Raw genomic sequence first — 19,095 nt, forward strand, 5'->3', positions numbered from 1 at the left:
CTGTGTGACCCTGGGCAAGTCACTTAACCCCAATTGCCTAAAAAAAAAAAAAAGATTGGTAACTCCAGTGACCTGCCTGGCCACTCCTCCCAAAGCAGCCCAAGGGTTAAAATTCAGTGAACCAGGGAGAAGAAAAACAAGTTTATTGAGGCAGAACTGTTAGGTCAGGGCAAGGTCCATGGCAAACGAAGAAAATGCAACCTCCCGCAGCCTGATGAACAAGGAAATCTGGGCCCCAGGGAGAGACTCCGCTGGAGGGGCTACAGTTGTTGACCATAAACTTGGCTCTCCTTTTCTACAAAGGCCTGGAAGAGGCTGGCCAGCTGCTGGGGAGAGAGGGCCCTTTCCCCAGCCAGTAGCTTCCTCAGAACCTCCTGTCCTTCCTGCTCCAGATCCTGCTGTTTCTTCTGGAGCTGCAGTCCTTGTTCCTATCCAAAAGAGACAGAGATCAACCCCCAGGATGGAATTTACATAGAGGGCAAGGAGGAACCTACACCCTCTTGCCCTTTGGAGTTGTACAGGGTGTGAGGGGGTGAAGGGAGAGAGAGAGAGAGAGAGAGGATGAGAGAAAGACAGAGAGAGAGAGAGAGAAAAGAAAGAACAGTGGTCTGAGATGCTATATAGCATCAATCATTACAGGAGTGAACCCGACCAGCTTTGGAGCCTCTTGCCTAGTCACCCTTCCAGGAGCCCAGCTGATCACAGCAATGAAGAAAAGGGCATCCTTCTCATCCAGGAGTTCTTACTAATCTATCAGATTAATTCCCTTCCCTCACCTGGTCACTCTCCATGCTCCCCAGGGCTGCTTGGTGCCCACGGTAGAGTAGGTGTCGGCGATCCACCTGGGTCTGAAAGCGTGGGTGAGTCCGAACAGGATCTTTGTTCCCAAAAGTAGGGGACAACACCTGGGGGGCCTGAGCCACCTCAGCCCCAAACACAAAAGGTTTGAACACTGACCTACAGGGATAAGGGAGACATGAGTAAGGCTTCATCCCAGCTCCTTTTTCCAAATCCTATTGGCCTTCCCACCCCTGTCTATTCCCTCTCTCAAATTCTGTGGGTCTGTTTGCTGCCTTCCCCAGCCTCCCACTTCCCTCTCCCTGGCACCTGGAGGGGTCTGGTGTGGCAGTGAGGAAATGGACACAGGGCTGGTTGGGGTCCCGGGGCAGGACAGACACCATGCTGGCTGTAGTTCGGAAGCCTCCAGAATCCATACAGATGCCACTCTCCTTATTCCGAAGGATGCCCATCATTGTCATAGCTGTGATGCTACCTGCCAAAGCCATGAATAAGAAGGTCAGACAAACCCCCAGCGCCACCAACAGAACCTAGATCACTTAGGTGTCACAGTTGGGAACTCAGCCCCTCCAGAGCATAAGGCAAAGATGCCTGGATCTCAAGGTGGGACACTGTCCCTATGCCTGATCTCTGTCTTCTTCTCATAACCCTGAGCTAACCCCTACTTCTTTCGACCCCATCTGTACACCTTGCTGCTGCTTCATCAGGAGTTCCCGACCAGCCTGGAATCGTGCCTTGGCAGCCTCCATGCGCACAGGCTGATGGACCAGTGAGAAGACACGGGCAAAGTCAAAGGTAGTTTGCCCATCCCACCAGCCCTGTTTCTGGGCATGGGCCCGCAGCTCCGGGTGTTCAGCGGTGATGTCTGTGCCGATGCTCAGTTGGTTGGAGATGTTCCGGGCACCCTCTGTGGGGTTGGGGAAAAGGAGAGAAGGCCAGAGTCTGTGGGGTGAGGGGACAGCCCTGGTCATTCCAAACTCAGTTTCACCTCTTCCTGTGGGCTCACTCAATGATCTCTCCTCCTGGCTTCCTCCTCACCTCCCTAACCCCACCCCAGCCATTCTCTCACATTCTTGCATTTGGTCCATCTGGGGGAACCTAAAGTTAGGCAAGGAACAGTCCCTCAGGAGAGCCGGGTGGGATCTCTAACCTCGGATTCTCTGTGCGGCCCATAGTTTCCCGGCTGTTTCCAGCACCCAGGCCTCTTTTCGGTCAGCCAGCAGAAAGGTGTTGTGGTAGCAGAAGGGGGTCGGGTCCTCTCGACAGCTGCCCCCTTGCCCATATTGCTCCAGCAAGTTGGTGATGACCGTCAAGGCTTCCTGGGCCGAGCTGCCCCGTTCTAATCCTAGCCTAATAAAGAAAGTAGCTCAAGGCGCAGGTATTTGGGGCACCCCACAGCCACAGTGGCAGCTGTCAGGACAGGACACTGGAGCAATCTGCCCATGTTAACACAGCCTAACAACTGGAATTAGTCACTCTACCAGAACAACACCCAATGTATATGCTGAATACCAGACTAACCTCCAGGGAAAAAAGACAGTTCCTGCCCTCAGAGAGCTGCTAGTCTAAAGAGAAATATACAAGTCCCAGGCCTTATGGAGTTCCTAGACTGCTGGGGTCATCCTTCTAACTAGGATGGAAACAGAGACACGTGTAGATTCCCTCATCAGCTGGATGGGGAAGAAAGATGTGTAGAAAGTCAGCACATACTTCTTATGTTTACTCATGCCACCCATGAGTAACTGTTGGTAAGGCTATCTCTGTTCATATTGTTCACATCTCTACTCATTCCTGGGAGATAACAGCTGACATTTATATGGTGTTTTACAATTTCAAAATGTTTTACATACATTTTCTTATAACAACCTGTAAGGCAGCTAATGGTATATACTGTCGTTTAGATATGAGTTCAAATCCTGCCTCACACGCTAGCTGTGTGACTGTGAGCAAGTCATTTAACCTCTATTTGCCTTGGTTTCCTCCTATGTAAAATGGGGATCACTTTCCACATGGTTGTAAGAATCAAATGACATATTTAATAAAAAGCACTTTGCAAGCTTTAAGACATTAGATAAATGCTATTTTTTTATACAGATTTGGAAGCTGAGGATCAAAGAGATAAATGACTTGCCCATGACCGATCACCCACCTAGTATCAAAGGCAGAATTTGAACCCAGCCCTCTCCTAACTCCAAGAACTTTCCCCACTATATAGGGAGGGGAGAGCCTCAGTCTCACACAGTGTCTTGGGTCCCTCACCTGAGCAGGTCCATGCCAAGAAGGGCCTCTTCCTGACCCACTGGCTCTTGAGTCCATACAGCCTCGTTGCCAATGCAGACACCATGTTCATTGGCCCCCATCTCAGCCCCCCACAGCCAGGCTGGCCGGCTCAGGATCACTGCATGGGTCCTCTCCACTTGATCCACCTCGATGTATGTGCACTGGGGAGTGAGCAAGTCTAGTCAGCAGGTTTGGGTATATTTAGGTTTCCTCCCTTCTCTCACTTCGGATCATAAATTCTCAGATCTAGGGCTGGAAGAGATCTTAGGAGGACAATTAGTCCAACCTCCTCATTTTATAAATAAGGAAACTGAAGCTGGGGATGTGTAGCAAAATGACCTGCCCAAGGGTCGACAGGTACTGTCAGAGATGGTGATCTGAACCCATGTCCTGACTTTCCATTATACTAGAGGAAGGGTCTCCCTCCTAGCCCCATACTCACCTGGAGCCGGCTCCCTGGAGCATGGGTCCCAGAAGGGACCAGCACCACCTCCTGCACCTCATCCCGGGGCCGGTCTGAGTTCTTGGCAAAGATGACCGCAGGGATGGCGGAGGCCGGGGGTAGGGAGACAAAGCAGTCGCACGAGCAGGGGGCATCGGACAAGTATAGAGATGCCATCGCCTGTGGGGCAGGGAGGGTTAGCCATAAGCCCCCGCGGGGCTCCTCCACTGGCACTAAGAAGCCCCCTGACCCTCAAACCGTGGCCTCCCCTGGCAGTCCTCCCCTGCAAATCCAGGACCTCCCTCCACTCCCAGGTTCCCAAGCAACGGTTCTGTCCACTTGCCCGGGCTGCACGCACACGCAAACCCTCTCTGCCTCCGTCTCTTACTGGGACGCAAACAGGTTGCACACGTGAGCCCGGATCTCCTCCGACGGAGACTCGTGGTGACGCATGACTACGTCTTTGCAAACCTTGGAAATCTCTGCGTGGCTCCCCTCCCCCCACTTCAAATACATACCCTGGAGATACTACCCACCCACCCCCCAAAAAACCCCACACACATAATACACTGAACAGTTTCCCTTTTGCCCCTCCAGTGCATGCCTAGGGACGCCCCTTCAGCGGTTCTTTCCCCCCAGCACCCTCCAAGATCCCCAGACCCAGGCAGCGATCTATTACCTCCACAGCTTGTGGCCCCAGGAAGGCCCGGGCAAGGGGGCGGAGCCACCGCCCCGCCTCTTAATCTGCAGTTTCCGCCTTGTCCACCAGGATGCGCGCCAGCATCACCTCGGCGGGAGGAGCCTTCCACCCCGCCCCGCCCCGCCCCGCCTCGCCCTGCCCCATCCCATCCCCAACTTGACTTGACACCCAGGACCGCCCTGTCTGATACCAAAGAAGGAGGGATGCTACCTTATGGAGCACACTTCCATGCCTTCTCCCAAGAGGATGCTGAGGCTGGAAGAAAGGGTTGAATTCAGGGAAGCAGCAGGGAATTCAAGATTCCTGCTATACAGAGTGTTCCGAGAGTCTCAATTCAATTTTTAGCTATTAAAAGCTTATTAAAGGAAAGAACCCAGCATTGTAGGTGCCTGTGTGCCAGGCATTTACAAAATTTGATCTCATTTGATCCTCACAGCAACCCTGGGATATAGGTACTATTATTATCCCCATTTTACAGTTGAGGGAACTGAGTCAAGCAGAGGTTGAGTGATTTGCCCAGGATCATCAACTAGTAAGTGTCCAAGTCTGGATTTGAACCCAGGTCTTCCTGACTCCAGACCCCACTCTAATCACCAGCCATTTCATTTTTGTTGGTGTGTACACAGTGCCGAGCACAGCACTTGGTACATGTTTAATAAATGGTCTTTTAAAAAAAGAAGAAAAAAATGTTGTGTAATTATAATGACTAGATAAGTCTCCACAAAGAGATAATAAATTGCTCCTCCCTCCATTCTTTGCATTGGTGGGAGACTATGGGTGTGGAACAGGCTAAGTGAATATGTTGATTAATTTTGTTGAATTGCTTTGTTTTTATTCTTTGTTACAACGAATGGTTGTATGGGTAGAGAGGCGAAGAAAGGATATATGGAAATGGTGATGAGAATTTAAAAGATGTGAATAAAAATGTCTTTCAGTGTTTGTTGAATTGCATCCTTGAACCAATTGGGCCATTCATTTTTATAATAACAAAAATAACAATAGTTCACATTTATAGAAGTCTCAAGGTTTAGAAGCACTCTCCTCACTAGGCTGTGAGGTAGCTATTTTATTATGCCCTTTTTTCAAATGAGGAAACCGAGGCTCAGAAGGATAAGGTAACCTGCCGAGAGTCACACTAGTTAAATGTTGAAGCCAGGATTTTTAATCCCCTACCCTGGCATAAATTTATAGACTGAGAGCTCAAAGGAACCTTGGCACTGACCCAGTCCATACCTATCTTTTACAATTGAGTAGACAGAAGCCCAGGAAGGAGAAGTAATTTATCCCAGGTCATACAAACAGTTAATAGAAAAGCTCAAATTAAGTTCCTGACCCTGCCATCTAGGGCTGTTTCTGTTCCATTATGTCACCTCTTCAGGATGGAGATAAAAGTTATGCCAACTACACCTGTAGCTGTGACAGCTGAGTCTTCCCATGCCCCCTAGTTCTTCAACTCAGCACTGACTGGTGAAGGAATGTTCATTCTGCAGTTGAAGAAAAGATTCCTAGAGGAATACACATTTTTTTTTTTTAGGCAATTGGGGTTAATTGACTTGCCCAGGGTCACACACCTAGTTAAGTGTCAAGTGTTTGGTCTGAGGCTGGATTTGAACTCGGGTCCTCCTGACTTCAGGGCCAGTGCTCTATCCACTGCACCACCTAACTGCCCCTCTAAGTTCATTTTTAAATAGGGATTATTTCGTTCTTTAAATGTGTATCTACAACACATTGCCTAGCACATAGTGGGCACTCAATAAATGTTTGTTGGCTGATTGAAGCAATTGGTTTCTGTCTCCCCTGATTAGGGAACTTCAAAGGTGTTTCACTGTACCCAAGGAGGCTATGGATTAGGTATGAGGAAGAATTTCCAGAGAAGGAAGGTTGGAAGTCTGCATAAGATATTGTGGAGTCAAAGAAAGAACCTTAAATGAAGAAAAAGAGATTAACAGAAAACAAGATTTTTTTGTGGCTGTGTGAAGATCATACACATTTTAAAAACTGAATTGCCATTCTTCGTATGTATGATGAGTATCATACTTTTTGCCATCTCAGTGGCTGGGGGAGGGATGGAGGGAAGGAGAGAATTTGGAACTGAAAAGAAAATTTTTAAATTAATTTTTTTAATTGCCAATAGGTTGGAGTTGTAATTGCTGGCATTTATATAATGTTTTATAGTTTGCAAAGCACTTTACAAGTTCCTATGATTTCATCTTTTTGAATGCTTGTTTTTGTAGAAACCTTTATAACTTTTTAAATTACCCTCTTGCAAACATGCAGAAGAATCCTTGGTCTGAAAGCGAAGAGACCTGGTTTCTAATCCTAGCTCTAACAATAATTTATTATGCCACTCTAGGCAATTCCCTCAATCTCTGGCTCTCTCTCTCTCTGTCTTTTTAAAAATCTATTAAATCTGAATATTAGAATAGGTGATTTCTAAGGTCCTTCCCAACTCTAAAATTCAATGATTCTAAAGAAAAAGAATATATTCTAACCAACCTTGATTTTTTTTTATCATAGATGTCATAAATTTAGAGATAGAAGGGATCTTAGAAGCGTAGACCTAGTCCATACTTCTCATCTTACAAATAAGAAAACTGAGACCCATGGAGGTTAAGATCATACAGATAACTTCAGAGGGAAGATTTGAACCTGACTTCTCTGACTCCAGAACAAGTGTTTGTTTTTTAAAATTTGAATTAACGAGAAGAGAAGGCTTTGCCTGATTTTTATAAGCTGCCACAAATAAGTTGTTAATCCTTACCATAAACACTATACTTGCTAATACTAGGAGACAACCCCCCCAACCTTGGTCTTGGAACCCAAATTTTGTAAGCACTATTTGGAACGTCCCTAAGGGCTTATCGTTCTTTTCCTGTACTTCCCTGGCTGCCCTCTTGGAGGCAGTAAAAAGCAAAACATTTTTAAACGAGGAAGGCGTAGAGCAGCCAAATGACAGATGAATTTTCTGAGCTTTCTTTCACTTTCTCATCCTTAAGATTTTACTGACCCTCCTTCCTGGAAGGGATTCCTTCTCTGTATCTCAGCTGGGGCAATGGAAGCGTTTAGTTTCTGCAGGCTAACACAAAATTGTGACAAGGACCCAGGTGTCATTATCCTTCCCCTCCCCACCCCCGCTCCAGGAATGCGGAGCAGGGTCTGTGGGGTCAGAGGTGGCCCAAGGCTTTGGTAGGAGGTGCCGAGCCAGCTAAGCCACATTGCTGCGGTCCCAGTGTCACCGGCCCCGACAAAGGCCCCCACTAAGAATGAAGGTCAGAGGGAGGAGCTAGAGAGGGCTGGCCTCAGCCCTGCCCCAACAGGCCCAGCCGGCCCCACAGCTGTCCTCCTGCCTGTGGGGAAGGGGAAAGACAGGGAGGGCCAGCTTCCTAGGGCCTCCCCCCCCCACTCCCCAGTTCTCCAAATGAGGGTAGTCACCCTCATGGAGTTGGGTGAGAGACTGGGCATCCTTGAATATATTCCCACCCTCTGCTCCCACCAATACTCCTCTTGGGAAGATAAATACCTGGGCTGGTGGAGGGGGTTAGGGGCAATTTCCCTCTGAAGACTCTTCCCTTAGGCTCTATATGCCCTCCCCATTCCCAAGATAGCGATAAAACCTGGCAAACTCAGATCACACACAGATGCCTGGGGAGGGACACTAGGTCTGGGGACCAGGATCTAGATTTAGAGAAAAGGTGGCAAACGGGGAAAACCTGAGGTCCCACAGGGACAGAGGGGATGAGCTTCACCTCAATCCAAGAATCTTCCAAAGAACTGGATGCCTCAGCAGGGCAGGGATGTCGAAGGGAAGAAATGGATCTTCAGGGAACCCTAGGGAATGGGATACTAGGGAACAAACAAGTGTGTTCCATACCCATGGATCTGTGTTACCTGTTTCTGTGAATGTACCTATGCATTTATTGTGTAACTATGTCTCCCTTGGTTTCCAGCTGGGTGGGGGCCCATCAGATACTTCAGCCTGCCTTTCATCAGGCTTGTCCATGATAGGGATCAGCCGGGGTGCAGCCAGAGTGAGGAAATCACTGCCAGTCACTCCCACTTCATACACAGATGGACACACACACACACACACACACACACACACTCCTGGCCAGAAGGCAGGGGTGGGGCCAAGTGGTACCGAGGGAGCCTGGATCTTTTCTAGAGCTTAGAGAGTAGGATACACTTGCTTCCCTCCAATCAGGTCCTCAAAACCTAAGGCTTGAGGAAAGATTCCAACTGCCCCTGCCCCACCCCACAACCTCAAATCAGAGGCAGGATCAGAACTGGGGAACCCTTCCCACTCCAAGTCTGTTCAAAGGTAGATGGAATCAACCTGCCCAGGGAACCTGGGACCAAGAAAGACCCCTTCAGAGGATTCTCTCCAGTGCACAGCCTCTCTAGGCTCTGCAGACCTCACCAAGCACGCCGAGTCAAAACAAAACAAAACACCCCAGCAACAATGATCTGGAGAATAAGAGAGGACCAAGGGGTCCACGACTTTATTATGGCATAAACACACACAGAGACCATTCCCTCTCTTTCCTCTTCTCCTCTTCATTTGAGGGAAATGTGGGTTCACAGCAGTTAAAGAAAAAAATCCTACATATCTCCTCTAGGGGTGGGGTGGGGGGTGGGGTGCTGCCCTGGAGAGGGAAAGTCAGGCAGCCAAGCAACCTAGGTCTATAGGGGAGAGGAGCCAGAGGAACCCCTCCCAAAGGATCTCTCACCCTATCCACCATGGACACCCCGTGGGGAAAGGAGGGCTATGTCTCCCAACTTGAAGTATATTCAGGCTTCACTATACCTATCCTACACAAAGCAGCCATTCTGGTGGCAGAGGGATGAGGTGTCTGGTTTTGATAGGCAGAGAAGGGGGAGCCCACACAGGGTGATATCTTCTCTTTCTCCCCTTTATTCCACATGGCTGGCTGGACTAGCTCTCCTGACCATGTCCCTTCTCCATAGCATAGAGGACTCTCAAAATGGGGGTAGGATTAGGGAAGACAAGGAAGAAAGCATTAAATCTCAAAACTACCCCATGCCCCAGAAACAATCCCCTGAAGAAAGGGGTATCTTGTCCTTCTCAAGGGGGAGGAGTCCCCCTTTTCTAAACAAAAACATATACACATACAACCCTCATCTATGTCCCTGTTTTTCTTACCCAGTAATTATCAGTTCATGAACTGAATTCAACTCCTGGGAGGAAGGGGCAGAGGGAGATGCTACTGGAGACCCTAGGCCCTTGAAGAACATGAGGGAGATGGAATTCTCCCTGTATGGAGACTCCAGGCTCAGCAGAGGACTACACATATGCACTCTCTTATGCATACACATCCACACACCCACGCACACACAAACACATACACCCCTAATATTAAATAAAATACCCTTTACTTATAACTTAAAAATCAAAACACAGCTAAGTCTCACAGAAGGTTCAGTTGAGAGGCAGGAGGAGAGGGGGAAACCTTTGAGGAAGGAGCCTTTGTCAGACTTTCCTTTGCCCCTTTCCCAAGAGACCCTACCCAGAAGGGAATTTAGGTTCCTGGGCATATCTGGGCCCTCTCTTCCCACATCACACATTCTTTCCCAATTCCCAGTGTCTGTCTCAACTAGGCCTCTCCCTCTTGCCCCTTCCCAATATCACAATTCATATTCATTTTTAAACATCTAAAAGGGAAGGGAAAAGGGACAGCTTTTCAGATGTCTCCCTTAAAGGACACATCTTATACATTAGAGTACAACTACTTCATAGGGAGGAAAAGAAAAAAACAAACGAACTAGAGTTTCTTTCCCCCGTAAAAAAAAAAAAAAGAGAGAAGGGGCCCAGGAATCACCTTGGATGGAGTCTCCATTCCCTCTGTAACAGAAAACCCAGGTGGAGGAAGGGATTCAGACTGAAAAGAAAGGTGAGGGGAATAAGCTTCCTACAAGTAAAAAGAAAGGGATGGAGAGATGGTTCAGTGAAGGGGTTGAGCAAGAAGCAAGGATGAGAAGCCACCATTTCCCTATCCCACTTAATGTCTAGCCATACCTCCTACAACCCTACAAAAAGGGAAGGAAGAGGCCAGAGAGAAAAATGGGAGGGGGGCAAGGGGGAAGGATAACTGAAGGGCAACATAATTTCTTGAAATCAGGCCCCAGGGTTAGAGGATTTGGGATACTATATTTTTCTTCCTCAAAAATCCTACTATATAGTATTCATTCGGAGTTTAGGGTCCTAATCCCTTCCCCACACCCCCAAAACTGCTCTGACGACTTTTACTAGGAAAGTTCTTCTCCTCCCAATGACCCCTTCCCCTAATTGGAGGAGTATAAAGGCATCTTCTGGCGCAACCCCCTCCTCCCAACCCCCATCTCACAGTCTCTAGCAGGGTGGTTCTGGAAGGGTTCTAGAGATCAAAGGGGAGCTATTTCTCCCGCAACAATCTTGCTTTCCCTTCCTCCAACGCCCAGCCAAATGCAGACCCCGCCCCGTGGGGACCTCCAGCCTCCCCCTCCGGAAACCCCAAGGACAGGAGGAGCCCTGTAAGCGGGATGAAAGGGGCCCGGGCCGTGGGGAGGCTCCGGAGGCGCTTTCATGTCCCGGTTCCCAGGCACTAGGGACGTGTTCAGGCAGGTTCCCCCGCGCCCCGGGGTTCAGCCCCGCTCCTCTCCGCTCCCGGACGCGACGTCTCTCCCTCCCTCCCTCCCTCTCTCTTCTTTCTCTCTCTCTCTCTCCTGTAGATACCCAGGCTGGGGGCTGGGGGATGGGGGTTGGGGTACCGAGACGCCCAGGGCCTGAATTTGTGTGTGTTGGGGTTGGGGCTGTGCTCGCAGGTGCTTACTCGCTCCTTCGGCGTCCTACGGGACCCCGGAGCTCCGCCCGGCTTTCCAGGCTTGCCAGTTCCCACTCCCTTCGGCTAAACAACCCAAGCATCCCGTCTCCCGGCCCCCTCCTCGCCCCCACCACTTACACTCTGACTTCGCCTCCAAATAAATAACCACCCATCCCCCTCCCTCCAAAGCCGCCTGCCAATCCCGGAGGGAAAGGAGTCACGCGTCTGACACCCCAGAGTGGGAGAGAGGGGTGCACACTGGAGCTGGTGGGGGCGTCCAACGAAGATGGTTCAGTTGGACTGCGCGGCGCCGCCCCCGCCGCCCTCCGCTTCCCGCTTGCCTTTACCCCCCGGGGGTTCGGCAGCTGCTCCCGATTTCCCTTCGCACTGTGTTCCGGTCCCGGCCGCCTCCTCTTTGGAGCCCTCGTGGGTTTTCATGTGCTTGGCTAGGTGGTCGCTGCGCATGAAGACGCGGCTGCAGACGGCGCAAGGGAATTTCTTGGTACCCGTGTGGGTCTGGAGGTGGCGCTGGAGCTCGTCGGAGCGGGTGAAGCGTTTCCCGCAAAAGAGCCAGTTGCACACGAAAGGACGGTCTCCGCTGTGCCAGCGCAGGTGCGCTTTGAGATGCGACGTCTTGGCATATGCCTTCCCGCAGCCCGGGATGTGACAGTTGTGGAGATGTTTCTTCTTGGCCCCGTCCGGCCCACAGGGAGCCCCTAGCCGCTCTGCCTCCAGGCAGTTGGGACAGCGGCACACAGCCTGGCCTGAACTGCGGGGCACGGAACGCCGGGAGCCCTTGGGTCGTGCCGCCCCGTCCAGACTGGCATCCAGCCCGTGGGTCTCGGGAGCTGCAGCTTCCAGGGGCTTAGCGCCGTCTGGTGGTCCTAGCAGGTGCTGTCCGCCGGCGGCGGGGAGGAGATGGTGTGGATGGGTGTGAGGCTGTGGCGCGCAAAGCTGATGATCCCCGACATAACCCCCCAGACCGGCTTGCAGAGCTCCCGGGTGACCTGAAGAGGCCAGAGTGCCCTGGGCATGAGGGAGGTCCATCCAGCTGGTACCCGGGTGGATGTCCCACCATGAACCGTCCTCCGTGCCTGGGTGGGATGGCCGGAACCACGAATCATAGTGGTGAGACATGTCTGGCTGTAGGAGCTTGGAGAAAGGGCCCGGGGCCAAAGGACTGTCGCTTTCCAGGTCCTCACAGGTCACCCGTGAGGAGCCCCCCGGCAGCTCATAGCCTTGTGAGAAGTCCACCTCAGGCCCCAGCGGGAGGTTCTGTAGCTCCCCGGCCTGGAGTGGGGAGGGGTAGTCCCCTGCCTCCGGGCTTGTATGGCCCTGGTATGTTTGGAGTGGCTGCAGATCGAGGCGCGGCGGGGAGGCACGGGGTGCTTCCGTGTGCTGGCTGCCCAGAGAGCCGCAAACAGCGGTTAGCATTGCCGGGTTCCGGAGTGAGGGACAAGGCCTGTCAGGGTCGGTTCAAGTAGGACCTGGAGAAGATAAGGGAGGAAAGAGATGGGGAAAGTTAGAAGCCGGCATAAAATCCTGTTGCCCCATGATCCTCTGCCTATTTTACCCCAGCTGGGGCAAATGGCCCTATTGAGAAAGACTGAGGAAGAGTTAAGAAGATTCAGGGTTTCCCTTTGTAAGTCATTCCTTACTCCAACCAAAGACAAGAAATCGGGGCTAAATAGACTGGGGGTACCTGGAGACCTAGAGCAATGGTACCAAGGAGTCCAAGCCCAGAGTACTTCCCTCTTCAAAAAATTCCTCCCACAGGACCCAGCACATCCTAGGAGTTAGGTAATTACAGGCTCGGAGACCAGGCTGCACAGCCCCAAGGCAGGAGAGAAGTCCTGCGGCAAAACTCACAGCCCGGGGCTCCCCCAACCTCCCTCGACCAGCCAGAGTGCTGTCCCACATCACTTGCTTCCTTTCCAAATTGGGGGGCCTGACGCCATCTCTTGATTGCTCTGTCTCACCAGCCTAACTAGGGAGCCTGCAAAGAGCACCCCAGAACTCAGAGTAATCCACTCTCTTGTCAAAGCAGAGCAGGTTCTGAGATTTAAGGAGGCAAAGTAAACACTGCCTCCCTTCAGTGAGTAGAGGGCATTCCGTCTGCTTAATCACCCCGCTTTCTATCTCCTAGCCTACCCCACCACACTGCCCTCCCACACCCTGGCCCCCACCTTTTCCCCTGAGGCAGGGACTTCACCCATCCTGGGGTGCAGATGCAGTGTAGAATTGGGAGGGGCAGAGTTTCTCTCTCCCCTCACCCCACACACAAACACCAGTAGAGTCCCCTAACTTTGGACTATCAGGCACATTTCTTACTCTGGCACCTAGAGTTTCGCCCCAGCTGGCCCCTTCCCCCAAGATGATGAAAACCCAGGTTGGAAGGAGGGATGAGTGAGACCCTCTCCTCCCCCCAGGAAAAGCAATCGGTAGAGAAAAGCTTGTATGCACCTGGAAAATGCAATTGAGGTAAGGGTGATGTAGAGAAAAGCTTGAGACCCTGAGTCAGAGCAGGCAGCTTGGAGTCATCGCTCGGTTGCCTGACTATGACCTAGGATACCTGTTTCCCCTTCCGCCCCATCTCCTCCTGCTTAGACCCTCACTAAAGTGCCAGGAAGTTTAGTGCCCAAGTGGCACCTATGTGCCTTGAAAGGGGGGTTTAGGAGGGGGGAAGGGAATCTTCCTACCCTAAGTGGTCTTGTTGCCTCCTAATCCGTTTCTGCAGACTTTGGAAAGAGAAGGATCGAGGGAGGTGGAGGCGGCGGCGGAGGCGGCTGGGGAGGGTCCGGGATGGGGTGGGTCCGTCCCCTGTCTCTTACGCCTTCACCACAAGAGAAGAGAAAGGCGAAGCAGCAAGAACCGAGCTGGGGCCAGGGCGGGGCATTCTGGAGCGGGTGGTGGGCAGGGAAAGCTTAGAGGGTGGGGCAGGTCAAAGACCCCAGCCACATCCAGGAACCTGGGAATGCCCCGGAGAACCGGGGGGACAGAAGCGCGGTTTCGGGCCCGGGACCTCGACTAAGAGCTGGAAAAAGACATCCTTCGGACCATGTCCCCAGCCCCCCCACTGAGGAGCAGAAAGGAGGCGCCGTCGCTCAGTCCTGGTACGCAATAGCCTGCTTGCTCACTCAGGTCGCCCCAGAAGAACACCCTGAGCTTCCTGGACTGACTCCTCCAAACCTGCTCCTGTGAAGCTGGGGAGAAAGGTTCTTTCTGTCCCGAGTGGCCTAGGATCTTTGCTTCGGAGCAAGTCGACCTATTTCCTAAGACATCCCCGTGTGCTTTTTCCCGGAGGCCCACTGGGGCTCCCAAGTCTGGAATCCAGGAGTCACAGATTTTAAAACGTTTGAATCTCTCAGCCCCTAGGTTTGTGTAGCTCCCCATTTCCTAGGTTCCCCGTCCTCCAGTCGCCCCAGTCCCTCCAGTTTCCCGACTTTTCAGTCTTCTCAGTTTCTCCAGTCTCGCCAGTTTCCCCAGTTTCTCCAGTCCACTCCCACCCCATTCTCTACAGTGCCTGACCCTGCCAATCCTGTCCCCATCTCCGTAGCTCCCCAGCGCTCGGATTCCTGCACTCCTCTCCCTCCAAGGGGACTCTTCCCTTTGCCCTCCAACCGTCGGTCTCCTCCCTCCCACCTCTTCCCTACCTCGGGACGGGGCTCGGCTGGCCGCGGCCGGCATACACCCAATAGATGGGCGCTCAGTGGCTCCCAGGGCCAGCGATCTCTCAAACCGCGAGGAGACAAATCCAGAGGGCAGAACTAGAGACCCGACGGGTCCGGGCGCAGGCGGAGAAGGAGGAGAAGAAGGCAGATGAAACGAGCGAAGAAGGAGAGGGGGAGCGAGCGGGGCCAGCTTCGCCTGTGACTCACGCACTCTGCCTTCATCCTCTTCCCCTTCACTCCTTTTTTCCCCGGCTTCGAGCCACGCCCAGCTTTACCTGCGGCCGCCTTTAACCCTTCCAGGTTCGGCCCCAAGGAAGCCACAGCCTCTGAGGAGGGGGCGGAGATGGGAAGGGCTAATGAGGCAGTGCCCCACCTCTTCTTCTCTTTCCTCTCTCTCTCCTCCCTTCTTCCTCCATCCTACCCAAATCCCCTCCCCCCCCGCCCCAGTTTTTTGGACTAGGCAGTGGGTTTGTCAGGTTTCTGCGTCACGCCCCCTCCGGGCTGAACTGGTGGAAACTTTCCCTGAGCCGAAGAGAATTCGCTGAAGATAGCCACGCTGTAGCCCCCGAGGGAAGAAGGGTGGGGGCTGGGCTCGACCCCCACCCTCGAAGGGGGTCACATCTCCAGAGCCCCCAAGGCGCCAGGTGCCTAAACTCATAGTCCCGCAGTGTATGTGGGATAGAAGTGGGATAGGAGTGGGGGAGCAGCGCCCCCCACCCCCCAAGGACTTGGAGGGGAGAAGGAAACAGTTGAATGTTAAGTACGTCTTAGGTGCTGGGCCCGGAGGCCTAGTCCGCTGGAAGTTTCCGGACTTTTTTTTCCTTTTTCCTCCTTGGTTTTCTCTCGCCTATTTCCCCCTTCCTTCCCTTTCTCCTCCACGTTGGTCTTTTCTTCTGTCTGATTTCCCTCTCATTTCCCCCCTTTTTCTAATTATTTTTCTCTTCCCTTTTCTTTCTCCCTGCTTTTCTTTCTCCCTCCATTCTTCATTTTTGTATTTCTCTTTTTCTTTCTCATTTTCTTTCGTTCTTTTTCTTTCTCTCTTCCTTGTCTATCTTTTCCTCGATTTTTAATCTTTTTGTTTACTTTGCATCGTTCTTTCTACCTTTATTTTCTTTCCTTTCTTTTCATTACACCTCTTTTACTTTCCCTGTCCTCCCCCAAACTGTTCATTCCTCCCTAATTTTGATTAGCCTCCCTCTCCTCCCATCTCTTAGTGCTTGACTGTCTCTATGGTCCTGGTCCTTCCACCCTCACCCCCAACCCCCACCCCCACCCCTTCCCTTCTATGTCTTGGGTCGTGTCTCTAGCTAGAAGTCAGTCACACACTTCGGTGCCTTGAAGCATTGTCCACATAGACCCATCAGTGATGCTTTCCCCTCCCCAGTATATCCAGTCTGGCAAGAGGTTGTCGGTCGATAAAGCAGTGACCCTCTCTGGACTGGCTGGAGTTTGGAGTGGCAATCTAATCGGGGGCCGGGGATGGTGAGCTTTTTGTGCGTATGGATTTCCCTCCCTGCCCATTCAATGAAAGTTGAACCCAAATGCAAAATAATACATATTTATATAGTCATCCCATGGCAGCCAGTCCTAACCTGCCATCATAAACTTGATTCTTTCCTTCAGTATTCAAGCCTTCAGACGGTCTTTGCTCTTAACAATTCAGGAACTCCCGCTGTGGGATTCACTCCCAGGATCCGCTAAACTCAACTCTTGGGGGCCCGAGTTTCCCAAGCGAGTGCCAAGGGCAGATTGCCAGCCACACGAATGCTGTACGCTACACGCCCCGACTGGATCTGAGTGTTATCTTTCTCTCTATCTACAGCTATGCCCGTGTTTAAGTTGTAACAGATTTACCGAAGAAACTGACCAAGAGTGGAGTCCTCCTGCAGTCGCACTCTGGCTGTTTGTTTGCACGGGCTGCTAGCAGATATTGACCTTTACGTAGAATTTCCGTGATTTGAAATCCCGTGATAAATAGTTTGTAGATGACCTCGTCAAGATTTATTTATCATTCTGCATTGGCATTCAGAAAACCTTCACTGAGCGTGAAATTCAGAGAGGGAATTGGGTTAGGCGCCTGTGTTCACATGCATAGTGAGTGGTGCCCCAGAAACTGAGTCTGACCTCCACCAGCTCCACAGGAAAATCAGTCCTATTATGTTTAGTCTTCCTAGAGCTTTATGTTTTCATATTCGTATTCAAGACAGAGCACTGACTAGAGAGTCGGGAGATCTGGGTTCGAGTTCTGGGTTTTGACTCTTTTAGCTGTATAACTTTGAGCAAGTCACTGAAACTTCTGAGCCTCAATTTCGTCATTCCTGAAAAAGCAATAGTAAAAACCTGCCCTGCCAAGCATGGGAAAGCACCTCGACAATGTAAAGCTTTGGTTATTGTTTTGGCTATTTTACCCGATGGAATGGTTCTTTGATGGCAAAGGCTATCTCGCTTTTGTCTCTATATCCCCAGTGACTACAACAGTGCCTGGATCATTGTAGGGTAAATGCTCGTTGAGCCATTAATTGCAGCAGTTGTATAGGACGTTGCGGATTTCAAAGCACTTTCATATAGTAGGTATTACTATTATCACATTCTTAGTGATAGTCCATCCATCCTGCCTCTATCCATCAATTTTAGATCCACGTTCCTTTCGATGCCTGCCCCTGCGAGGTTTGTCGAAGCTAAGGTTATTCTGTCTCCACCTATTTCGAGAGCTACATTTGTTCTTCGCCATCTACACCTCTGCTCATCTCCTGCGTATTTCTGTGTACACCTCAGTTCAAAGCCACAAAACATCCCAGCAGTGGCAGGGGTCCGCGTGGTCCGCGTCCCTCTGATTCCAGTTTGTTGTCCCGCGGGCAGCCCGCACTTTATGAGCGGCGGAAGCGGAGTATTCGCTCTCTCTGCTCCGTTCCCGGCCCCCATCCTCCGCTCGGGAATTCTCTTGCAGACACCCGGAGCCGAGGAGGCTGCATCCGAGCTACTCATAGACAGCTTCGAGCTCGCACTCGCAGCTCGAGGCCACGGCCAGCTCCTTGCGATGCTGAGATGTCCTTGCTATCAGACACAAGGTCAGGGTCCTCTCTGGGTCCTCCCACTCCCACCATCTCAAGCCTCCCTGCCCCGAACTCCACAAAGTGGAATGGGACGTCGAAAGAGTGGGCGTCTGGGGGAGGCGGACGCGGAAGCCCGACGCCTGGGTGCAGCTATTCTGCGTCTGGTTCCCTCGCTGTGGGACCCATGCTCCCCAGTCCCGAGTCCCTCAGTCCCCGCTGAGACTCCTCAGACTCCTGGAGTAGATTCTCTCTGCCCTTCTTATCCCCCTATCCCCGTTTTAACACTTTCGTGACTAAGTTCAAGTTTCCGACACATACAGGCTGTGTGACCGTGGGCAAGTCATTTAACTTTTCAGTGCTCTAAGAGACTCCGTGATGAAGAGAAGGAGCATTGGTAGAGGAAGTTTCTCAATGGCAGCTGCCTCTACCAGTGAAATCACGGATCCAGTCCCTACCATAAGCCCTTATCACTACAGTCTTAGGAAGAACCATCATTCCCTCCAGTCCTGTGACCTTACTCTGGGGAGCCTGTGGCTTCTCATATTCCCCTCAGGGCCCAACACCATAAATATCTTCAAATTTGATAATGGTTCTTATCCCTAGATATTGTAAGATGCCCCTAAAATTTTGGTTATTCCGACTATTTTACAAATGGCAGATAACTTCCTGTGGAAAAAAACTTCTTTCCATTGATATAGACCTGCAGCAGTCCTGTAATTTATAGTCTTGGTGATTTGTGGGGGAAGGAGGGGGGAGAAGGTAGTGAGAGGTTAAATTACTTCCCCAGGGTAATACAAACAGAACGGCATCAAAGGTGAGACTGGGGTCTTTCTGACTCCGAGGCCAGCGCTCCTGCGGCTATGCTACCCAGCTACAAATCGATAGGTACATTAATCTGTAAGACTCTCGATTCTTCCTAGGATATGTTATCACAGGGATTTATGCCCAAAAAGTTAATTCAACATTCATAGATTGAGCTCCTAGGCGTTGTATTGGAGGAAGGGGCCCTGCTGAGGAAGGGGCAAAGATAAAGAGGAAACAGTCCTTCCACCTCCAGGAGCTTCCAACAGCGGAGATGAGAGGTTGACACGTAAAGATTTATGCTGATTGAAATTCGAGGACACAGCCAGGAGGACAAAATGCTACGGCAAATGTTTCTGGGTCTCTGTCATTTTTTAAACTGTTGACTAGAGCTGCTCTCTAGACCACTGCTTTGCATAGTCTCTTTTAAGGCAAAGCTAAAGGATTTTGGTTTTGGTGAAATAACATTTCTCTCTACCTATCATAGTAGTGGCACATGTCACCTGTTCTCATGTAAGCACCCCCCCCCCCC

General features: G+C 51.2%; 2 protein-coding genes across 4 annotated transcripts; both read right to left on the reverse strand.

The window, feature by feature from the left end:
- Positions 1-122: 122 nt before the first annotated feature.
- SCRN2 (secernin 2) lies at positions 123-4,242 on the reverse strand. Of its 2 annotated transcripts, XM_027872605.1 has the most exons (8): positions 4,200-4,242; positions 3,521-3,700; positions 3,058-3,239; positions 1,949-2,148; positions 1,487-1,705; positions 1,108-1,273; positions 777-957; positions 123-428 (listed from the first exon to the last, which is right to left on the reverse strand). In XM_027872605.1, the coding sequence occupies exons 2-8, from the start codon at positions 3,695-3,697 to the stop codon at positions 261-263; spliced, it is 1,293 nt and encodes a 430-aa protein (XP_027728406.1). In that variant the 5' UTR covers positions 3,698-3,700; positions 4,200-4,242; the 3' UTR covers positions 123-260. The 2 variants fall into 2 exon arrangements, with proteins under 2 accessions (XP_027728406.1, XP_027728407.1); XM_027872606.1 differs by lacking the exon at positions 1,487-1,705.
- A 6,689-nt stretch (positions 4,243-10,931) lies between these two features.
- SP6 (Sp6 transcription factor) lies at positions 10,932-14,936 on the reverse strand. 2 transcript variants are annotated; one of them, XM_027873219.1, is made up of 2 exons: positions 14,692-14,936; positions 10,932-12,525 (listed from the first exon to the last, which is right to left on the reverse strand). In XM_027873219.1, the coding sequence occupies exon 2, from the start codon at positions 12,470-12,472 to the stop codon at positions 11,330-11,332; it is 1,143 nt and encodes a 380-aa protein (XP_027729020.1). In that variant the 5' UTR covers positions 12,473-12,525; positions 14,692-14,936; the 3' UTR covers positions 10,932-11,329. The 2 variants fall into 2 exon arrangements, with proteins under 2 accessions (XP_027729020.1, XP_027729021.1); XM_027873220.1 differs by lacking the exon at positions 14,692-14,936 and adding an exon at positions 13,738-13,805.
- Between the last annotated feature and the right edge of the window lie 4,159 nt (positions 14,937-19,095).

The sequence above is a fragment of the Vombatus ursinus genome, unplaced genomic scaffold (genome assembly GCF_900497805.2).
Source record: "Vombatus ursinus unplaced genomic scaffold, bare-nosed wombat genome assembly UNPS02014801.1, whole genome shotgun sequence".
NCBI classification, from domain to species: domain Eukaryota; kingdom Metazoa; phylum Chordata; class Mammalia; order Diprotodontia; family Vombatidae; genus Vombatus; species Vombatus ursinus.